The sequence below is a fragment of the Oryctolagus cuniculus genome, chromosome 1 (assembly GCF_051225735.1).
Source record: "Oryctolagus cuniculus isolate XC-2025 breed Fujian yellow rabbit chromosome 1, ASM5122573v1, whole genome shotgun sequence".
In the NCBI taxonomy this organism is placed as follows: domain Eukaryota; kingdom Metazoa; phylum Chordata; class Mammalia; order Lagomorpha; family Leporidae; genus Oryctolagus; species Oryctolagus cuniculus.
In genome coordinates this window covers 87,632,636-87,656,741 of record NC_142867.1, presented here as the reverse complement: position 1 = coordinate 87,656,741, position 24,106 = coordinate 87,632,636, and the positions used below count along the sequence as shown (strand labels likewise).

The window sequence follows — 24,106 nt, the reverse complement described above, 5'->3', positions numbered from 1 at the left end:
CTATTATTCCCTCTTTTTTATTCCACTTAACTCATCCACATTGTAGTCAGGGAAATTGAAGAGGGACTGTTTTAACCTGGAGCAGCCTAAAAGGTGGCAATTGTTGGCATCCTCCATACCTACCTTATGAGTGGTCCCTTTGATATCACAGGTGATGCTGCCTAACCCAGACACATGCTTCTCTCAGAACTTCTCCTACACACAAAGGTCAGAAGAGAGCTGGGAAAGGCCAGTCGATTTTCCCCTACTTCTCCCAGGACAGATGCTCTAAATCCCCCCCCAACAGGAAAATCAGCTTTTCATTTAAATCTCTAAATACAAATCCAGTTGTCTTGGGAAAATATTCACAATGTATAACCTATGAATGCATCAATTGTCTTAATCTCACTGCTGTGTGTTAGAATCTACATGTAATCAAAGATAAAGAGTGTAAGTTTTCTCTGACCTCAGTTATCTATCTTGATAGACAGTGGGGTAATATAATTACAACACAAACCAGGAGGTTTACAATGCTAATGACAGTTAAAATTGATTTGGTCATTTAAGACATATTACAGTTTATAGTAAGTAGATCATCCCCGAAGCTACAAATTGTTTCTGATCCAGCTCGTAGAACTACAGCCCTCTAAGGAACATCTTTCAATAACTCATGCTTTATAAATCTTGGTAGACCTGATTGTATTTTTATCCTTGACCATGGATATTTATGTAAAGGAGTACTCAACCATTTTGTAAGATTGGTCCTTGAACAGATGTCCTTGGACAATATTTCTAGTAGCTAGCCTAAAATCCTTAGGGAAAGCCACATAAAATAAATCACTGTGCACAACATTGTGAATTATTATTTGCATTTATATGGAAACACTGCAGCCTTCCTTTACTATAATAAATGTTTACAGATAAATTACCATACTTCTCCTGGCTTCCCTTGGAAGTGAGGGTATACATCAATCCCCATATTGTTTTCCTCTACTCTCTGAAGACCAGTATGGTGGTTCTGCTGATGTAAAATTTGATTGAAAGTTAGTCACCACTCTGAATTTTTATGAATAACAACTGAGTTAAATCTGCGAAATCAGCTCTTTTATCTGGCTCTTTGCGATTTTCTTTTATTGATTTATTGATTTATTTTATTTGAAAGAGTGACCGAGAGAGAGAGAGAGAGAGAGACATCTTGCACGTACTGATTTTCTCCCCAGATGCCCACCATGGCCAAGAATGGGCAAGTGAAAGCCAAAAGCCAGGAACTCCATTCAGGTCTCCTATGTGGGTGGCAGGGGCCCAAGTACTTGAGTCATCATCTGCTGCCCCACCAGACACACCAGCAGGAAGCTGGATAGTTGAATCAGACGTGCAATAGCAGAGATTTGAAACAGGCATTTTGATATGAAAGTGAGCATCCCAAGCAGCAGCTTAAACTGCTGTGCCACAACACCTGCCCTAATTTTCTTATTAAAAATAGTGACGTGGCACATACCCTTATGACCAGGACTGGGTTAAATGCAAAGGTTAACATCTTCGGTATGAATAGCTATAGCTGAGTATATGGATGAATAGCACACTGCCTGTGAGAAAATCATCAACCCAGGGGCCTGCACTGTGATGTAGCAGATAAAGCCACCTCCTGCAGCCCAGCAGCCCAGCAGCCCATATGGGCACTGATTGATGTTCCAGCTGCCTCACTTCCAATCAACCTCTCTGCTATGGCCTGGAAAGCAGCAGAAGATGGCCGAAGTACTTGGGCCCCTGCACCCACACGGGAGAACCAGAAGAAGCTCTTGGCTCCTGGCTTCTGGCGTCTGAGCGGCTCAGCTCCGGCCATTGTGGCCATTTGGGGAGTGAACCAGCGGATGGAAGACCTTTCTCTCTGTCTCTCCCTCTCTGTGTCTGCAACTCTACTTCTCAAATAAATAGCTTAATAAATACTAAAAAGAAAGAAAAAGGAAGGGAGGGAGGAGGGAGGAAGGAAGGAAGGAAGGAAGGAAGGAAGAAAGGGAGGGAGGGAGGGAGGGAGGGAGGGAGGAAGGAAGGAAGGAAGGAAGGAAGGAAGGAAGGAAGGAGAGAGAAATCATTAACCCAGTTGTCAGAAAAAATGATTAAGGTTGAGCAAATAAAATGTGTGAGAAAACATTCAGATTTAATTGAGAAGTAAAGAGAAAGTTACAGTACTAAGGTACAAAAGGACTGCTGCCCATGGAGGTGGCCTTCCTGAGCAGTAAGTGTTATGTATTTGTTTTAAAGGAACTGGATTGTTCTTTCTTCCTTATGATCCATTTGTCCAGTAAGCTGTACATTAACACGACACTGAACAATGTTATTTTGTCGCCAGACGGCTTAAAATACTTTGAGTCTTCAACATATTTATTAAACATAACACATTCATAAAATGGAGTACTGATTCTTTTCCAATACCTTGAAGAAAGTAACTTTGAAATGTTGTGCTAGAATCTCAGGATCAAAACTGTGCCTGGGCTGGTGTTGTGGCGTGACATGTAAAGCCACTGCCTACAACCACAGCATCCCATATGGGTGCTCGTTTGATTCCCAGCTGCTTCACTTCCAATCCAGCTCCCTGCTAATACCCTGGGAAAGCAGCAGAAGATAGCCCAAGAACTTGGGCCTCTGCCAGCCACATGGGAGACTCCAGGATGAAGCTTCTGGTTCCTGACGCTGGCATGGCCCAGACCTGGCTTTTGTGGCCATCTGGAGAGTGACTAGCAGATAGAAAAATCTCTCTTTCTCTCTCTCTTCTTTTCCTCTCTCTTTCTCCCCCTCCCTCTCTCTGTAACTCTCTGACTTCACATAAATAAACAATTTTTTTTAAAAAATGTGTCTACAAGAAGAAAATTCAAGTAAATACCAGAGAAGGTTTAGATAAATATGATGAACTTCAACTAAAATGCTTATGAGGTAGATGAGTTCCTAGAATAAAGTAATCAGACTGTACCTTGCTCACACCTAAACCATTGCAGTAGTTGATCAGGTTAATTAAGTTAAATATTTTTTTCAAGCCAATTATTTGATAATATGTATGCACAGCAAATAGTTGATTGACTTTTGTTAAGTTTCTGTGATATTCAGTGATGTGGCATTTCTTGTGTTTGGCTCAAGCTCTGCAAAATTTATAGACACACTAGCGGTTTTTAAAATAAAATTTGTTCTTGTTTTCTTCTGAGCATGGTTGGATAACAATATTTTTGAATTTCAAAGTGGATCCAATTGGCTCAAATTTAGTCACAGTTTTGATTAAAATATTCAGAAATGCTTAGATATATACTAAATGACCTGTTATGTGGATCCAGCCAGCAGCTGAAGAGTTGTTGCAGTCCCAGATGTATATCCTTTTAAAAAGTACCACATGGATCTGGAAAGCACAAAACAATGTAAACACTGGTAACTGCACCATATATCAGTCTCTCTTTGTGCATTCTCTCCTGATCAGCAGTTAGGAACGTAAGCCACAAATGTTTACCAAATTGAAAAATCGCTGGACAGTTATGTTCAAATCAAGGATCTGTTTCCAGTTACAAGTAACAGAATCCAATACAACCAACTACCCAAATTGCTGAGGAAAAAAAGGTTGAGAGTTCACGTGAATCTGTACATGCTGAATGTAAGTTCAAGGTTTTAATCATGACTGAAAAGATTTATGCAGTGTCTTTAACTGACAAATAATGATAATTATTCCTTGGTATGGCATTTTACATGATATTTGTCATTTCACTGAAGATTTTTGATATACATGTTACTCCCTTAGTAATACCTAAATAATTATAATCATGTTATAAGCAAATTTATTTGACTTTCAAATAGTTATTTAATTTATTTAACAAAATATTACTGAATATCTACTTTATGTCAGTTTGTATGTGCTTGTAAGAATGTATAGATGAATAAAACAGTCCATGTTCTGAAATTAGCCATAGGTTAGTAAGAGAAAACAACAGGAAAATAAAATAATTGATACATTCCAATAAATACGAGAAGTGATAGGGATTAAAGCAATACTAGTCACCTATGTTGGAAATGTACCTAGATACACCTACCTTATTTTGAATTTTCTATTTAGATGAATTATATATATAGTAAAATTGGTGAACCAAAAGATATACCAGAAATTTAATCAGTGAAAAATTCCTTAAAAATGGTTAATATCTAAAAACGATTTAGGTTCTCTAGTCTACCTGGTAATCCCAAGAGAAACAAAGAAGCTAAAGTTCCTCGTGTGTGTGTGTGTGTCTGTGTGTGTCTGTGTGTGTCTGTGTGTGTCTGTGTGTCTGTGTAAGACTTCCCTAATTTGATTACTCACCAGAATTAGTAAAAATTCTTGGTGCTTTTCTAGATTCATAGCCATAGAGTTACAGCAGATCTGCAGTAGCTGTACAGCTAATTTGATTAATGTAGACAGGCAAAATAATCAGACCAAAAAAAGTTGACCTTCTCCACAGTAGACTTTTCATATAAGGTTATCATTTTTCTGAAACACTATTTTGGTATTCTGCAGATCAAAATGTGTTTGTATAGTTTGCATAAATAAGATTTGGTAAATAACCTGATTTTCTGGGAATTGATCCAAGTGAAACCTCTAGTCTTTTGAAGTTCATCCCTTAGTGATTCTTAGGGAGAACTCAGCTTTTTTTGAAGTCCCACTGAAGTATTTAGTGGCTTGCTTAGCTAATCCAAGGGAGACTTTGGGGCTACATTTAACAGAGAACAGATGGCTCTTTCTCTAATGTCCTTTGTGGTCATTATAATAATACATTCAAAAATAGCTAATCATGTCACATTAGAGTAGATGGATATATCTGAGGATATTGACCACTGTCACTATACTTTATTAGCGCATGTAAATCTCCATGTCTGTTAGATAAGCTGCAATAACCAAGACATTTCTCCTAAGAGGAGATAGATGTGAATCTGTAGGCTACTTTGCTGGTTAGTACATTTTGTATATTTTAATGTGAAATGAAGATGAAAAACACAAAAATTATCTCTAACAAAATATTTTATAGATTTTTTTTACAAGGTCAGGGAAAAATACAGACCTTTTTATAGAACAAGTTGAGAAAAGATAAAAGTTAAGCTATATAGTTGTACATTGAGCCATCTCCATTTCTATGTATGAATATGTTCAGAATTTTGTCTAATACATTTACTATACATTTCCATTTCCAAGTCCCAGTTAATTTACTTCAATTACTTCTGAAGGAGACAACTGGTTTAATTCCCCATTTCCTATCCTCAACTGGCTCCATCTATTATTTCTTCATTTCAAAGGCTAAATCTTTGTATGTCATGATGTTGGGTTGTATTTCAGACACAGTGGGAAAAAAAAAGTAAATTTATTTCATCAAGTGGTGTTTACTGATTGCTAGAGTAGATAAAAATGGAATTTCAACTATTGTAGCACAAGAATAGAATTTAGAGATTATAATCTAACCTTTGTATTCTAATGCTACAGAAAGTAACGCCTAAAGAGGTTATAAGTGAAAACTTCAAAATTAGCAAGGTTCACAAGTCACATGAAACAGATTCCTAGAATAATCAGTTAAATGTCACAGAGGATAAGTAAAAACTGTCAGGGCCTTTCACAGTTAAAAATAAATGCCAACTTCTCGTGAGTAACTGTCTTAGTCCATTTGTGCTACTGTAACAAAAATACCACAAACTGAGTAATTCACGAAGAATGAAAATGTGTTTCTCATAGTTCTACAGGCTGGAAAGCCCAACATCAAGATGGTAGCGTTGGTATCTGGTTAGGCCCTGTTCCACCGACAGCTGCTTCTCCAGGTGGCATGCTGACCTGGCAGAAGGTAGAAGGCAAAAGGGGGCTGAACTCAGAACTCCCTCTTTTTAAGCCCTTTTACTGGGGCACCTAATCTCATTCATGAAGTTGTAACTTTCACAGATTAACCACCTCTCCTAAAGTCTCACCTCTTAAGACTGCCACAATAGGGACAAAGTTTCCACATGAAGTTTGGAGGGGCACAGCAAATCCCTCCTATGATCCAGTGACTGTGCCACATGTTTGTACCTATATCATCTTATTTAAGCCATACAACAATTATGTGAAAAAGGAATTATTATATAACAATTAATAGATAAGAAATACACACTGGGCCCAAAACAAATACTTAGTAGGTTATGGAAGAAATATTTGAACCCAGGCATTCTGACTAGAGAGGATATGTTTTTTATCATCATTACAATATATTGCAATGAGATTTGTGAAAATTTCCTTAGATTTCTCCCTTTTTTCTCTTAAAGACATAATAAAAATGTTTAAGTGGCCTATACAATTGTCACCAAGGTGAAATTCCAGAGTCAAAATTATGTACTCATTGGTTCTTTGTTTCGGTTTTGTTTTCTTCCCAAAGGAAAAATCTGAAGTTCTTTACCTTAGGAAATCAACTTTTTTTAATTCCACATTTGTTTCATATATAATTTGGCCATCATTTTGATTTAAGAAACGGCCCTTTAAAAGTTTTTTCCTTCTTTTTGAACTGTGATATCATCTGTCCCTTCTTCATTCTCAGTCACGACTTGTTTACTGAGCTGCCTTCACTTTTAATGAGCTCAGAAAACATTGATAACTGATCCCACCCAAAACCTTAATACCTTCCAAACGTTTCCCAAGGAACAGACAACTTTTGGCTATAAAACTTGTTCTTAATGTATATCCATTTGAAATGAATGAGTTTGCAAAGAGGAGTTATATACCAAAGAAAAAAGAATAAGGGATTAATGTAAATACAATTTATAGAATAAATTCAACAAAAGATAAAATTACTCTTAAAAACAATTTCCTAATCCTGTTTTGGTTGATGGAGGTAGTGGTGGTAATACTTTGCTATTACTAAGTTCCAGTCACTGAAGACATCTCTGAATAATTATTTCTTCTTGCTTTATGACTGATATTATTGTAAGTAACATCCCAGCATTCTTTGAAGTACTTTGCTTTGTAAAGCCATACATTTAATTGTTTAAAAACAAATGAATGTCTTAACTTTTATCTCTTCATCTTCAATTTTTCTAGGATTTATTTATTTATTTGAAATATCAGAGTGACAGAAAGAGAGGGAGGGGGGAGAAAGAGAGAAAGAGAGAATCTTCGGTCCGCTGTTTCACTCCCCAAAAGGCCACAACAGCCAAGGCTGGGCCAGGCTGAAATCAGGAGCCAGGTGCTTCATCAGGGTCTCTCACATGGGTGCAAGGGCCCAAACACTTGGGCCGTCTTCTGCTCCTTTCCCAGGTGCCTTCTCAGAGAGCTGGATTGGAAATAGAGCAGTCGGGCCTCAAACTGTTCATATGGGATGCTGGCATCACACAGGTAGTGGCTTAATCCACTGCACCACAACACTGGTCTCACTCATCTTTAAGTTTTTAATTATTTCAGAGAAAGAGAGACAGAGAGATCGATCTTCCATCTGCTGTTTCACTTCTCAAATACAACCAGGGCTGGGCCAGGCCAAAGCCAGGAGCCCAGAACTTCATCTAGGTCTCCCATATAGATGAAAGAGACCCAAGTACTTGAGCCATCATCTGCTGTCTTCTAGGGTGCACATGGACAGGAAGCTGGATCAGAAGCAGAGGAGCCAGGACTCAGACCAAACACCCTGATATGGAATGTGATCATCCCAAGGGGTGACTTAAACACTGTGCCAAACACCTGCCCCTCTCCTCTTCTGTTTTTAAAGATTTATTTTGGGGCTGACACTGTGGCACAGTGGCACAGTGGGTTGAAGCCCCGGCCTGCAGTGCCAGCATCCCTTATGGGCACCAATTTGAGTCCCAGCTGCTCCACTTCTGATCCAGCTCCTGGTAATGTGCCTGGAAAAGCAGCAGAGGATGGTCCAAGTGCTTGGGCCTCCACATGGTAGACTTGGCAGAAACTTCTGACTCCTGGCTTCAGATAGGCTCAGCTTCACCCATTGCAGCCATTTGGAGTGAGCCAGAGGATATAGAGAGCAAGGGAGAGAGAGAGAGAGAGCAAGCTGAATCCAGGAGCCCAGAACTCTATCACACAGGTGGGGCTGCATCATGGGTTGCAGGGATCCAACTACTCTGGCTGGACCATCTGCTGCTGCTTTCCCAGGGAGCCGCATCAAGGTGGAACATCCAGGACTCAAACCAGCCATCATGGGATATTGGTGTACAGGCTGTGGGTTCACCCACTGAGCCATGATGCTGGTGTCCCTCTTCTCATTTTAAAATGTGAACAAATCAAAGCAAAGTTGTCGTGTGGTTTAAATGAGATAATACTTGCAAATGACAAGCCCTCAATCCACGACTTTCCGCATAGCTTTCAAAAAGTGATGACTATTAGCAGAAAATGTACTCTACTACTGTTCTTTCTTCCTACCTTGCACACATACATATCTTCATCATTGCCATCATCATTGTCATTGTCATCATGATTTCCATTATCACTTACCACAAACTCTTCCTACATAAAACATCACTTCTACCAAGGGCCCTTCTAAGGAAGCTCACCCATAAAAATAACACTGGATTTAACACCTTTGCCTTTCTCTACTAGTTTGGCTTTCCAGTGGCCTTTGAATAAAACTGGCATTTTCACCCTATGTGTCTCAACAGAGGAAGTTCTGTCCCATTTTCTACTTCACACTGCTCTTTCATTCCTTCACATTTTTTTTTACTCAAAAAATGTGTGGAGAATCTGATTTCACCTGGGAATATCACTGTGAACATGTTCAAGCCCTTTGAGCATTTGTGAGAGTGATATAAGCAAACAAGCACTCTTGGAACAGAGTGACAAATGCAGGCTAATGGACAAGTACCAGGTGCTATGCAAGCACAGCAGAGTGATTCACTCTCAGCTTTGGGAGGTAGAAGAAGACTTCCTGGACAGATGAGATTTGAGCTGAGCACAGAAAGAATGGGTGCCCACCTGGTAGGGAGAGGCAGAGGAAGAGTACTATGGGCCGAGAAGATAGGAACATATATATATTTTAAGAAGAATAGTATACTGTGAGCGTGGAACATTGCAGGAACTTAATATCACTCATGGATAAAGTAAGGAACTGATGTATTAAGAGATGATACTGGAGAAAGAAGCAGATGTCAGGTCATAAAGGACCTTGTACTGTTCTCAGAAGTGAGCACTCAATTTCAAAGACAATGAAGAGCCATGGTGTATGTTTTGAGCTGGGAGGACAGAGTGGAGGATGTGTCTAAGGGAAAAATAATTTCAGTACTTTCATAAACATTTACTTTAGGGAGTGAGGAGTCAAGTTTTCAACCTGAGGTCTATGGATGACCTACTGATGTTTAGAGAATTCATAAACTCTTTGAAATTGTAGATAAAAATGTTAGTCATGTGTGTGTTTGGGAGCATGGGAAGAGACACAGAAATCAGTAGCTTTGTGAAATCCTTGAAAGATTTTTACTGTGATACAAAGAAAAGTTTGAGACCACTGCTCAAGGAGCAGAAACCTAAAAACCAACTTATAGAACAGAAATTTCAGATCTGCCACAAAGAACCCTTCTAAAGTTAAAGAATTTCTCTTTTAAGAAAAATTTCTCATTCCTTCCTCGGAGTTACCAAACTCTTCCCACTCCACCCTGACCCACTGACGTTTTGTTCCTGGCTGCTCTCCCACCCAAATGCTGCTTCCTCACTCATGGAACTGGTCCCTGTGCCAACCCATAATAAGTGTCCACCCCAGAAGCTAAGAATAGCCACAGTGTCCTGGTGACTTGAAAATGCAGTAATATCTGAAGGATGAGTTCTATAGTGACCACAAAACTCATTCTAACAATTTGAACCAAACAGATGATAAGCACAGATCAGGGGTTCCCTGATGAACAAGTGAAGAAAAATGCTCTATTAAATGGAAGGAAAAAGCAGCTCACTGTTGTAATTGTTAAGGACAAAGAAAAATGCTAAACCAGATTCATTCCTCTCTGTTTTCAAACTCGGCCTTTCAACATCACCACCCCACCCGCGCTCCCAAAAGCCAGTTCTATCAGACAAGCTGCAGTCCTTCCAATTTAATAGATTTTGCTCCACTTACTTTTCCTTAATATATTGTCTTGGATTTGGAAATGTATTCATCTTTCAATTGTTTGTGTGACTTTGTGCAAGTCAGTTCCTAACCTTTTAGGCAGTGCCTTATTCCATCAGGTGAAGTTAGATGAAGGATCTGTAAGTTGCTTTTCAGTTCCCACTATTTGTAACGGTAGCTAGAGAGGAGGACTATCATAAACAGGTGTCATGATGTCATGGTATGTATTTCTTATTCTCAATTTTCCAGTGACTTCCAAGAATTTCTTGGTACTTTTTCTAAGGTATTTTCAATTTAATGTCAAAGACCAAACTACCTAACGTTACTTGGCCAAGACATCCAAATAGGGCAAAGGTAAGCAAACTTTTTTCATAAAGGACCAGATAGTAAATCTTTCAGGCTTCGTGGGCCATACGTTCCCTGTCTCAACAATTCAACTCTGTTACTGTAGTGTGGAAGTGGCCATGGAAAATATGCATATGTACATGTATAGCTTTATTCCAATAAAGTTTTCTTTATCAAAAAAAAGGTGGCAGCATTGGGGCTGGCATTATGGCACAGTAGATTAATCTAACACATGCAATGCCAGCATCCCAAATGAGCACAAGTTTGAGTCCCAGTTGCTCTACTTACAGTCCAATTCTCTGCTAATACACTTGAGAAAGCAGCGGATGAAGGCCCAAGTACTTGGGCCCCTGCCACCCACGTGAGAGACCTGGATGAAATTCTAGGCTCCTGGCTTAAGCCTGGCCCAGCCGTGGCCAGTACAGCCATTTGAGAAAATGAACCAGCATAGAGAAGATTCTCTCTTCCCTCTCTCCCTCTCCCCCTCTCCTTTTCTCCCCCTCTCTCCCTCTCCCCCTCTCTCCCTCTCCCCCTCTCCTTTTCTCCCCCTCTCCCTTTCTCCCCTCCCCCTCCCTCTCCCCTCCTGTAGCTCACCTTTCTTTCTTTTTTCTTTCTTTTTTTTATTTAGTAAATATAAATTACCGAAGTACAGTTAATGAATTACAATGGCTTCTCCCCCAATAATTTCCCTCCTACTCGCACCCCTCCCATCTCCTAATCCCTCTCCCATTCCATTCACATCAAGATCCATTTTCAATTATCTTTATATACAGAAGATCGATTTAGTATATATTAAGTAAAGATTTCATCAGTTTGCACCCACACAGAAACACAAAGTGAAAAATACTGTTTCAGTACTAGTTATAGCATTACTTCACATTGGACAACACATTAAGGACAGATCCCACATGAGAAGTAAGTACACAGTGACTCCTGTTGTTTATGGCATCAGTAATCTCCCTAGGCTCTAGTCATGAGTTGCCAAGGCTATGGAAGCCTTTTGAGTTCGCCGACTTCGATCTTATTCTGACAGGGTCATAGTCAAAGTGGAAGTTCTCTCCTCCCTTCAGAGAAAGGTACCTCCTTCTTTGATGGTCCCGTTCTTTCCACTGGGATCTCTCTCTCTCTTTTTTTTTTTTTTTTTTTGACAGAGTGGACTGTGAGAGAGACAGAGAGAAAGGTCTTCCTTTTGCCATTGGTTCACCCTCCAATGGCCGCCGCGGCCGGTGCGCTGCAGCCAGTGCACCGCGCTGATCCGATGGCAGGAGCCAGGTGCTTCTTCTGGTCTCCCATGGGGTGCAGGACCCAAGTACTTGGGCCATCCTCCACTGCACTCCCTGGCCACAGCAGAGAGCTGGCCTGGAAGAGGGGCAACCGGGACAGAATCCGGCGCCCTGACAGGGACTAGAACCTGGTGTGCCGGTGCCACAGGCGGAGGATTAGCCTAGTGAGCCACAGTGCCGGCCCACTGGGATCTCACTCGCAGAGATCTTCCATTTAGGTGTTCTTTTTTTTTTTCCAGGGTGTCTTGGCTTTCCATGCCTAAAATACTCTCATGGGCTCTTCAGCCATATCCGAATGCCTTAAGGGCTGATTCTGAGGCCAGAGTGTTATTTAGGACATCTGCCATTCTGTGAGTCTACTATGTATCCTGCTTCCCATGTTGGATCGTTCTCTCCCTTTTTGATTCTATCAGCTAGTATTAGCAGACACTAGACTTGTTTGTGTGATCCCTTTGACTCTTAGACCTATCAGTGTGATCAATTGTGAACTGAAATTGATCATTGGACTAGTGAGATGGCACTGGTACATGCCACCTTGATGGGGTTGTATTGGGATCCCCTGGCATGATTCTAACTCCACCATTTGGGGCAAGTCCTATTGAGCATGTCCCAAATTGTACATCTCCTCCCTCTCTTATTCCCACTCTTATATTTAACAGGGATCACTTTTCAGCTAAAATTTAAACACCTGAGAATAATTGTGTGTTAATCAGGACATACTACAGGGCAGTTGTTATCAAAACAGCATGGTACTGGTACAGAAACAGATGGATAGACCAATGGAACAGAATAGAAACACCAGAAATCAATCCAAACATCTACAGCCAACTTATATTTGATCAAGGATCCAAAACCAATCCCTGGAGTAAGGACAGTCTATTCAATAAATGGTGCTGGGAAAATTGGATTTCCACATGCAGAACCATGAAGTAAGTTTGAGTCCCAGTTGCTCTACTTACAGTCCAGTTCTCTGCTAATACACTTGAGAAAGCAGCGGATGAAGGCCCAAGTACTTGGGCCCCTGCCACCCACGTGAGAGACCTGGATGAAATTCTAGGCTCCTGGCTTAAGTTTGGCCCAGCCGTGGCCAGTATAGCCATTTGGAAAAATGAACCAGCATAGAGAAGATTCTCTCTTCCCTCTCTCCCTCTCCCCCTCTCTCCCTCTCCCCCTCTCCTTTTCTCCCCCTCTCCCTCTCCCTTTCTCCCCTCCCCCTCCCTCTCCCCTCCTGTAGCTCACCTTTCAAATCAGCAAATAAATCTGTTAATTAGAAAAAAGTGCCAGCCTGGATTGGACCTACCATGTCATGGTTGGCTGACCCTTGAAACAGAAGACTAGAAGAAGCAACCTAGGACAAAGGGGTAATTTATCCCTTCAGTTTTTCTGTTTATACTCTGTTTCCTGGATGACTTTTCGATCATTGTTTTATTGTCATCACGGTTGCCATTATTGTGCATCAAACAAGAGCTATTCAATTATTGTAGGTACCTACAGCACCCTCACTATCCATGTCCCAAATAAACAAAGTGAAGAAAGAGGGCTAGTGGGCTTGTAGGGAACCTGAAACAGTTAAGGCATAGCTTGTTTCTCAGGCATGGAGATAAAGAAATAGTTTCATCAGTAGATAGTTCAGAAGATGAATAGCCTGGAGGAACAGTTGAGCAGTGAGTTCACTGAGACAGTGAAAGAAGGGGAGAAAAGAGAGAGAAGGAGTGCGAAAAGAAAGATTGATTGAATAGCAATCCAGTTTGTGAGATCTACTGTACAGAGTTGCCCAGCTGCGGACTTTATCTTGAATTCGTTTTGCAAATTGCAGATGCCTAGTGCTGGAAGCCAAGAAAAAGAAAGAGCAATCATTCCACGCCAAAATCCTCTCATGGATCTCATTTGGTCAGGGAAACCATTATATATCTCCATTCCAAAATTAGAGGGACAGAGAGCCATTTTACTCAGATGCCTGGAACAAGACTAATATTTTTAGGGTTTTTTTTTGTTTGTTTGTTTGTTTGTTTTTTAGTATTAAGAGAACAATGCCTGCCCAATAAGTTTTCCTGCTCTGTGAGAGATACCATGTTGCTGCTCCACCCACAAAAGTGATTTAACAGTAGAAATAATTGTATTCAATGGATCAATATTGTAATACACTTTAATGAAACCAGGGATATTTTTGTTTGCTGTTTTAGGATCTGTCCAATTGGACCCCATTCTGCCTTTCACTGAAATCTGTCCTTCCTGACAGAACCCTTACATTGCCTTAAAATCAAAGAAAGGTAATGCTGGCATTTTTATTAGTTAACATCATTTTTAAAGATCTCCCACATATGACCATGATTTACAGAGCTATTTTTAAAAAGTAAGACCCAATGACCAAGCCTATCCTCTACTGTTTGTCACTGGGATTTACGAGACTTTCTTCCTGCATACTGTTCCTTTAAATATTTACTCCAGAAATTTTAAAAAGCGCATCGGTGAATTCATTGGTGGGGCCAGGAATGTGGAGTTTGTTCTTAATTTTTTAAATGTTCACACTGCCTTCAAATGAAACACAGTTAGTAACAGGGAGTACAGGTAGTTTTTCCTCTAAGGAAAGGGGATGCTATTTTAAAAAGTTCAAATGTTCCCTTCATTTTCTATCAGGTTTGTAGCACTGGGTTAGTGCTTCCCAAGGTGAACCATGGACAAGATATTAGACCAATGGAGCAAGAAATTTGGGGAAACATTCTTTTACTAGATTTTCCATACATTAAAACGTGCATCCAGCTTCCTAGAAATGTAAACCAACCATGACATGTTTTGATTTTCTCCAGCTAAAAGGCTTGCTCACCATATACTTGATTTACCAAATGGTCTCCTAACACCCTCGACATGGCTCTGGAAAATATACTGCCCATTAGTATTACAGAAGCGAACTGAAAGTCTAGGCAAGCAGCAGGATTTTCCAGCAGGCTTCATAGACTTTGTTTTCTAAGTTTGGCATTGGCCATATCTAAGGTGTGATAATTTCTCTTTTGAAGTGCGGGCCTTGGAGCAGAAACTGTGTCCCAATTATTAAACCAATTTTAAAGTCAAAACTTTAAAAAATCAATAGGGCAGATGTTGTGATGAAGCAGGTTAAGCCCACACTTGGATTGTTCACATCCCTGTCAGAGTGCTGGTTCGATTCCTGACACCTCTGCTTCCAATCCAGCTTCCTACTAGTGCATCCTGGGAAGTGAATGATGCCTCCAGTACTTGGGTCCCTATCATGCATTTGGGAGGTCAGAACGGAGTTTGGGGCTCCTGGCTTCAGCCTGGCCAAGCCTCAATTGTCGCAGGCATTTGGGGAGTGAACCAGCAGATTGAAGATCTCTCCTCCCCCACCCCGCCCCAAGCAGTTTTGCTATATAACGAATCTTGTCTGTATAGAGTTTGAGTCTAATTCTTTAGAGTGTAGAAGTTCCATCCAGAGTATCCAAACTGTTCTGTTCTTTTTTAAAAAAAGATTTGTTTGTTTGTTTACTTATTTGAAAGAGCTACAGAGAAAGATCGGGATACAGAAAAAGATTTTCTATCTACTGGTTCACTTCCCAGGTGGCCACAACAACCAGGGTTAGGCCAGGCCAAAGTCAGGAAACAGGAACTTCATGCAGGTCTCCACGTGGGTGTCAGGGGCCCAAGCACTTGGGCTGTCCTCTGCTGCCTTTCCCAGGCCATTAGCCAAGACCTGTATCAGAAGCAGAGCAGCTGGAACACAAACCATTGCTCATAATGGGTACTGGCATCATAGGCAGTGGCTTTACCTGCTACATCTCAACACCAGCCCCCAAGTCAAGTGACAGACTGGGAAGGAAACATCTTTAGACTATACAAATGAATTTATTATGAGATCTTCACTACTGACTTGAGATAAAGAATACTCTTAAGGTAGAAAGGGGATGACTGAATACTAGTAGTGGTTACAGACCCAACAGTGAAATTCCGGTGAGAGAGCCAAAGCTTTAGAGGAAGAAGATGCTCAAAAGTGGGTGATGGTGTAAGCTCGGGACCACTTTATACAGCCTGACAAGTGTTGAAACCAAGATCTCAAGCCCTTTTTGATTGAGATGGCATTATTAGAAAAAAAAATTTATCCCATTAAGAGTTTATGATTTGAAGACTCATACAAATTGTGTTTTAAGCTTCATGAAACCTTTTTACTGCTTGCTCCCTAAGGTGTGGAAGAATACATGATGCTTAGTAGATGCTCAAAAATATTTGTTGAATGAATAAGAATAAAGATAATAATTCTAGATGTAAGTTGATTTTTGGTAGAATTTTATTAAAAAATATAGATTGCTTTCATCAGGTTAGCCCTCTTGTGCTGATTAAAACAAGGCTCAAGATTATTTAACCAGGGGCTGGCGCCGTGGCTCACTTGGTTAATCCTCTGCCTGTGGTGCCGGCATCCCATATGGGCTCTGGGTTCTAGTCCCGGTTGCTCCTCTTCCAGTCCCGCTCTCTTCTGTGGCCTGGGAGGGCAGTGGAGGATGGACCAAGTGCTTGGGCCTGTGCTTCCGCATGGGAGACCAGGAAGAGGCACCTGGCTCCTGGCTTCAGATCGGCGCAGCTCTGGCTGTAGCGGCCATTTGGGGAGTGAACCAACGGAAGGAGGACCTTTCTCTCTGTCTCTCTCTCTCTCACTGTCTATAGCTCTACCTGTCAAATAAGTAAATATATATATATATATATATATATTATTTAACCATATTTTAAAATGCACTGGCATACTACCCTATCTCAGTGACTTAATTAATAGCTTAAGAGGACTTTAAAATCTCAAATACATACACACACTCACCAACATGTGGAAAACAATAAGAAAATATTAAATGTAAATCAACATCAGAAACCTATTTGTATAAGATTACACACACACACACACACACACATACAAATGAGAGATCATTCAAGTGCACTATTTGAACAAGTCATGTGGCTATTGCTGCCAAATCACTTTTTAGCCAGGTTTCTTATCACATAAAATACTATGTTGGAGTGGATATTTGGCTTAGCAGGTAAACCCCTACATCCTACACCTGGGTGCCTGGGTTTCATTCCTGTCTCTGACTCCTGACCCCAGCTTCCAGTTAATGCAGACTTTGGGAGGTAGAGGTGATAGCTCAAGTAATTGGGTCCCTGTCAACTACCTGGGGGGCCTGGATTGAGGTCAAGGCTGATGTCTTCAGCCCCAGCCTAGCTCCAGCCTTGCCCCAGCTGTTGTGGGCATTTGGGAAGTAAATCAACAGATGGGAGTGAGTTCTCTCTCTCTCTCTCTCTCTCTCCCCCTCCCTCCCTCCCTCCCTCCCCGCCCCCCGCCTCTCAAACTGATCAACAAAAAATTTTTTAATTTTCACCAAAAAAATTTTACAGACTACATCAATGGAAAGAATCTAATTCATTCATATTCAGACATGTGCTGTCACACAATACATACGCATTATCATCTCACAGGCTGAGGATATGCCATTTTTAATGTGGTGTTTAAGTGCTCTTAAGAGAAAAAAAAATGAGTGTCAAGGGAGAAGCAGATGATTTCTATTAAGTCACTTGAAGGCAAAGAGTGACGCTGAATATGGAACTCAAAGCCAATGCACTGGAGCATATTTTTCTTTCAAAATATTTTATGTACTGAAGTTTGCACAACATCTTGGCAATGACAGCAAGCCTGTGGAAGGAGGTGTTTTATGTTTCACAGCGAACATAAGGGCAAAAATATGCGGCAGCAGCCAAATATTACTTCAATCATGAGTTGGAAGAATGTGTGTAGTAGAGTACAGGGTAAGGCCCTTGGACTAGAAGTTGCAAAGTTTCAAAATCTTTTACGAAATTCCAAAAGAGAGCTTATCTCCCATTCTTTGCTCCAAACCAGTGACCCTCTCTCCACCCCAGCATGAGATTCAGATTTGGACAGTCCTTTGGACTCCAGGGAAAATGGTCCTAGAATATCTTCTGGTGCTGTGAAGGAACGAAACTAAATTTAGCACAGTCCATCTGCTTGATTAGAAAGAGAAAGAGACAGTTACGTTTTCTTAGAACTTAGATCTTTTTAAAATCTTACAGAAGAGTTGTTTTTCATATTTTTTCTGGAAATCATTTTAAAGTTCACCAGATCTGGCAACATGGAGCACTCTCCACCTCTTCTCTTTCTCTTCATTTGTTCCAGTTTCTAAATTCATCTTTAGTCTCCAGAAAATAGAAAACTGCATAGCATGTAGTAGTCAGGAAAATTTATTAAGTGCATCAATGGGTTGATGGATACATGGAAAACTAGACTGGGTATTTGGTGATCTTAGTTTCAATCCTAAGGTACCTACTGGCAATTAGAATGCATTGAATATTACTGTCCTAACTTTGAGTGTGTATGTTGGGCACATGGCATGTATATCTTCTCTTCACAGATAAACCATAACACAGCAATTTTTAACTAACATGTCTGCCTGGTCCAGGCTAATTGAAGCAAATGGGTGGGTATAAGAGAATAAGAAGTAGTGGAGATGGTGGGCAACTGGAGAGTGCAGGGGTCAACCTATGTGAATTAATGGTAAAACTAGTCTTCAAACAGTACTATTTTTTTTATTGACAGGCAGAGTGGACAGTGAGAGAGAGAGACAGAGAGAAAGGTCTTCCTTTGCAGTTGGTTCACCCTCCAATGGCCGCCGCGGCCGGTGCACCGCGCTGATCCGATGGCAGGAGCCAGGTACTTATCCTGGTCTCCCATGGGGTGCAGGACCCACGCACTTGGGCCATCCTCCACTGCACTCCCTGGCCACAGCAGAGAGCTGTCCTGGAAGAGGGGCAACCGGGACAGAATCCGGTGCCCCGACCAGGACTAGAACCTGGTGTGCCAGCGCCGCAAGGCGGAGGATTAGCCTAGTGAGCCGCGGCGCCGGCCCAAACAGTACTTTATACTTTGTTTGTCTGGTGTGGGTGCAATCTGTTGAAATCTTTACTTAGTACATACTAAGTTGATCTTCTGTATATAAAGATAATTAAAAATGAATCTTAATGAAGAATGGGATGGGAGAGGGAGTAGGAGATGGGATGGTTTTGGGTGGGAGGGTGGTTATGGGGGGAAAACCGTTATAATCCAAAAGTTGTGCTTTCTAAATTTGTATTTATCAAATGAAAGTTTAAAAAAATAAAGAAACCTGATATGGGACAAAATCCCCAACTGCAGTACAAGTACATTTACCATGTGGGCTCCTCACAAGAAAGACTGCACCCAAAACATCCCTAAAATATAAAAAATAAGCAAAAAGACAATATTAAGAGTTAAAATTTGTCAAACACTTACCAAGACCAAGGCACTGTTCTAAATTTCACATGATCTGATTTTATGTCATTAATGTAATTTTCTTCATTTTACAAAGATGGGAACAAAGGCATAGTACTTAGCAAATGTATGCTGGTTGCTCTATGAAAGCATATTTGGATGTTTGAAGAAAGACAGCATACCAAAAAAAAAAAAAAAAAGTATCTGAGCTCCTAACCAAAAGGAAAGAAACACACTCCCAAAAAACAGCTCATCAGAAAATGACACCTGGCCCACCTTCTGGCATATCCAAGGAGAAAGAAAGAAGGAAGGCAGTTTCCTGAGACCATAGGTGACTCATAACCTGCACTGTAACTGAGACTCCTACCTACATGTCTGATAAAGTTGATGTACAACAGCTTTGTGCAATCTGCAAGACAGGTCTCAAAAAAAACAGACATTGCTCCTATGTGTTTAAATCACTTGAGCAATCATGAGTAGATGCCATTCATTAAGTTTTTATTATTATGATATGGTAGGAATTAGATTATGACTTCTAATTCTTTTTAAATTTTTCTTTTTAAAGATTATTTATTTATTTGAGAGAGAAAATTATAGACAGTGAGAGGGAGAGACAGAAAGGTCTTCCTTCCCATTGGTTCACTCCCCAAATGGCCGCAACAGCTGGAGCTACACTAATCCAAAGCCAGGAGCCAGGTGTTTCTTCCCAGATTCCCACAAGGATACAGGGGCCCAAGCACTTGGGCCATCTTCTACTGCTTTCCCAGGCCACAGCAGAGAGCTGGATTGGAAGAGGAGCAGCTGGGACTAGAACAGGCGCCCATATGAGATGCCAACGCCACAGGAGGAGGATTAACCTGTGCCACTGCACTGGCCCCCTAATTTTTTTTATTAATATAAAGAGGACAGATTTAATACATTCCATAGGTGCAGTTCCAAGAAGACAACCACACTTCCCATACTCCTCTCTTCCTCCTCTCCCTCCCCTCTCTTCATCATCTTTTCAAAGACATGATTTTATTCTACTCTATTCACGGACTTCATTCATCACTAATAATATTCAACAAGTAAAAAGCAGGAAGACCACAATTCTGAAGGAGTATAAACAAAGGCTAAAAATGACAATCACATTTTAAAATGTCCATTTCATTCCTATATATTTTTTGATATTCTGTTTTAGCTGCCACATATCAGAGAAAACATGATATTTGTCTTTTGAGGACTGGATTATATCACTAAGCATAATAGTTTCCAGTTGTATCCATTTTGTTGCAAAAGACAGGATTTCATTTTTTTTTACAGCTGAGTAGTACTCCATAGTGTTTATATACCATAACTTCTTTATCCATTCAACAGTTGATGAACATCTGAGTTGATTCCATATTGTAATAATTGTTAATTATGCTGCAATGAACATGGAGGCACAGATAACTCTTCTATATGCTGATCTGTTTTAGTTAGGTAAATTCCAATGAGTGGGATGGCTGGATCATGTGGTAGGTCTATATTTAGATTTCTGAGGTATCTCCACTCTGTCTTCTACAGTGGCCGTACCAATTTACATTCCCACCAATGGTAGATTAGGGTAACTTTTTCCACTACATCCTCTCCAGCTTTTGTTGTTTGTTGATTTCTGTATAAGAACCATTCTAACTGGGGTGAGGTGAAATCTCGTTGTGGTTTTGATTTGCATTTCCCTGACAACTAGTGATCCTGAGTATTCTTCAAGTGTCTTTTGGTCATTTGAAATTCTCTTGAAAAATGTTTGTTCTAATCCTTTGTGAATTTCTTAACTGGATTGTCTGGATTGTCTGCTTTGTTGTTATTGATCTTGAGCTCTTTATAGATCTTGAATATTAATCCTTTATCAGTTGCATAGTTTGCAAATATTTTCTCACATTCTGTCAGTTACCTCTTTGTTGAATGTTTTCTTTGCAGTGCAGAGGCCTCTTAAGTTGATGCAATCCCATTTGTCTATTTTTATCTTTATTGCTTGTGTGCTTTTGGGGTCTTTTCCAAGTCTTCACTTAGCCAATGTCTTGCCAGAGTTTCTCTGATGTTTTCCTCTAGTAATTTGATGGTATCAGATCATAGATTTAGATCCTTGATCAATTTTGAGTTGATTTTTGTATATGGTGTAAGGTAGGGGTCTTATTTCATACTTCTGCACATGTAGATCCCACTTTTCCAGCACCATTTGCTGAAGAGACTGGCCTTTCTCCAGGGATTGATTTTAGCTCCCCTGTCAAAGATTAGTTGGTTGTAGACACATGGAATAATTTCTGGGGTTTCTATTCTGTTCCATTGGTCTACATGTCTATTTTTGTGTGCTTCTGATTCTTATAGGAATCCTATGACTTCAACACTTCCATTGTTCCCATCTTACAGATATAAAGTGAAGGCTTATAAGGTGAACTAGCCTCTTGCAGGTCATACGACTACTAAGTGCCTACATTGGAATCTGGATCCATGTGGGCCAGTCTGCAGAGCTCACACCCATGTCCACTGTATGCCATGTCAGGAAAATTAAAAAGAAAAGCACATTGAATTCTTCTTCCTGTTTGTCAACCATTTCATAAAAAATCTGTGAAATTAAAAATTATTACACAGAAAAAGGTAGACTGATTCTGTTTGCTGCAGGGAGGGGAGGCCAACCACTGCCTCCAGTGTATTTTCTGACACCACCCTTTCCAGGGGTCTTTATATTGCTCTGACTCTGCCCCTTCCTCTAGGCTCTACCCTCTGCTTCGTCTAGGCGGACTCAAAGCCTCAACCCTCAGTACTTGCTCCTCCACTCCTTTAAGACACGCAATTCTGCAGATCTCTATCTAGTATCGATCTTGAAAGTAAATGACTCTCAGGTGCTTGTCCCCAGCTCCATATTCCTGGTGGCCTGTAGGACACATGGAGTGAAATCTTTTCCAAGGTCTGTGATGGATGTGAAAAGAACTGACTGGTCATTTGTGCAGAAATGTTTTAGAAGATGGTTCCTTTACCTTGCTCAGAGGAGATACCTCAGAGATAGCTCTAATTACTTCTGACTACTTGGGGAGAGGATCTCCCCACCTTGTCCCCACTTCCCTGCTTTTCCCCAAGTCATTTCCTTCCACCTGTTGGACCTGAGGGTGCTCAGCCCTGAGGGGATTGTTACATGAACAGATTGCTGGCACAGGTTTCATATACAAGGATTGTTCATCTCAAAGCTTCCTGTCCCAACTGAAAGGCAACAGGTTATAATGATTGAGAACTGGAGTTTTGGAGTCAGGTAGACTTGATTTCAAATCCTCCTTGACTACTTACAGCTGTGATCTCTCTGAGAGACTCAGGCTTCTCATCTGCAGATTGAGATAATAATACAAAGTCTGACTCATTTTTTGTTGGAAAGTTTGACATAAATCATGTAAGACAGGGAGTACAATGACTAGCCTGTGACAAACCTTAGTGGATGGTCATCCTTAGGATTATCTTTTATCCCTTTACTTCTGAGACAACTAGTAGCTCTGCAGCCTAGGGATTACTGAAGCAAGGTCAACTTTCTTATATCCCCAAGATCTGCACTGGTGGCTTTTTTTTTTTTTTTTGACTGTTCAGCAGATAGCTAAAGGAAGATAAAGGGGTAAAGGGAAGAGAATTTTCAGAAATGGTGTTCCTAATACTACTCATCAGGCACCATCACAGTTGCCTTATCTCTTTAAAAAAAAAATCAAAAGGCAGAGCCACAGAGATAGATTTCCATTTGCAAGTGCACTCCCCAAATGCCTGCAACAGCAAAGCCAGGGGCATTCTGGTCTCCCACATGGGCCATCATCCAGGATATTCCCAGCTTTATTAGCAGGAAGCTGCATGGAAAGTGGAGTAGCTGGGACTCGAACTGGCATTCACTGACTCCCATGTGGGAGACAAGGAAGATGCTCCTGGCTCCTCGCTTCAGATCGGCAAAGCTCCGGCCGTTGCGGCCATCTGGGTAGTAAACCAGCAGATAGAAGACCTCTCTGTCTCTCTCTCTCTGCCTCTGCTTCTCTGTAATTCTGCCTTTCAAATAAATAAATAAATAAATCTTTTTTAAAAAAAATGTGAGTTTTTAGTAAACACTTTCATTATTTGTGTGTTGTGTTTTCTATTGATTAGTGCTCTGAGATTCCCAAATCACTGACTGGGGATCACAATTAACAAGAGCCTGAGAAATACAGTCCCTTCCAAGTGTCAGAGTGTTTGTGAAACAGAAACTAACAGGCTCTCCTGCCTTCATATCACTGAAAGCCAAGTGAGGCAAAATGCCCTCTGTGCAAAATAGTTATGCAATCGTTAAGTACATGAACTGCATCGTATTTTTTGCAAGGTCTGCAATAAGGAAAAAGGAAGGACTTGTTACTCTGATGTGTTGGTGTGGCTGAGAACTTGAGAGGTTTGCTGTATGTTTTTACGGTAATTTTCTTTAAGGTTCTATAAACACCTTCTGGAATGTGAGGTTCCACCATCAGAGTCATATGGGAGCTTTTCTAGCGCACTAAGGTCATTGACCCAGCTGCATTGGTTGCTGTGATATGCAATTATTTCTTCTACATTTAAAAAGTGATTCTCTGATCTCCAGCCCATGAACCATGTTTGATCTCCAACAAGATTAAAAAATAAAAACACATTTGGAATCTAAGCTTATGATCTTTGTGCTACGTTTTTCTTCTTTTAATTCACAGTAGCTTTTCTCCCCTTTCTCTTCTTTAGGATCAACACTCTGTGGTAGGCCAGAGCACAGGCCCCAGTCCAAGTCCCAACCCCTGCTCAAATCCAAACACTGGAAGTGGTTTCATGAACTCCCAGCAATCACTGTTGAATCAGCAATTGATGGGGAAGAAACAGACTCTTCAGAGGCAGATCATGGAGCAGAAACAGCAGCTTCTTCTGCAGCAGCAGATGCTGGTGGATGCGGTAAATCTTTCTCCCGATTTCTCCTGCACATACTTGTTGGCCCAACAGAGGGAGTTCATTCTTTTCCGCTTCTACTTACTGCCCTTCTTTTTGTGCCTACTTACATGACAGCAGCAAGGGTATCAAGGCTGTCAGAGAGGCTATTTCCGTACCTTTAAAATGTTGCAGAAAAAAAACAAACTTGATTTACCAGCTGCTGGATGCTTGGTATGCACCGGCACCTCAGCTCACTA

The 24,106-nt window shown here is 40.8% G+C and overlaps 1 protein-coding gene across 1 annotated transcript in view; it reads left to right on the top strand.

Annotated features, from left to right (window-relative positions):
- The window catches only part of MAML2 (mastermind like transcriptional coactivator 2), a 379,493-nt gene that overhangs the window by 336,741 nt on the left and 18,646 nt on the right, over nt 1-24,106 (top strand). The window contains exon 3 of the mRNA XM_002708435.6: nt 23,670-23,873. Within this exon, the coding sequence (XP_002708481.2) occupies nt 23,670-23,873 (204 nt within the window). The remainder of the gene's footprint in view (nt 1-23,669; nt 23,874-24,106) is intronic.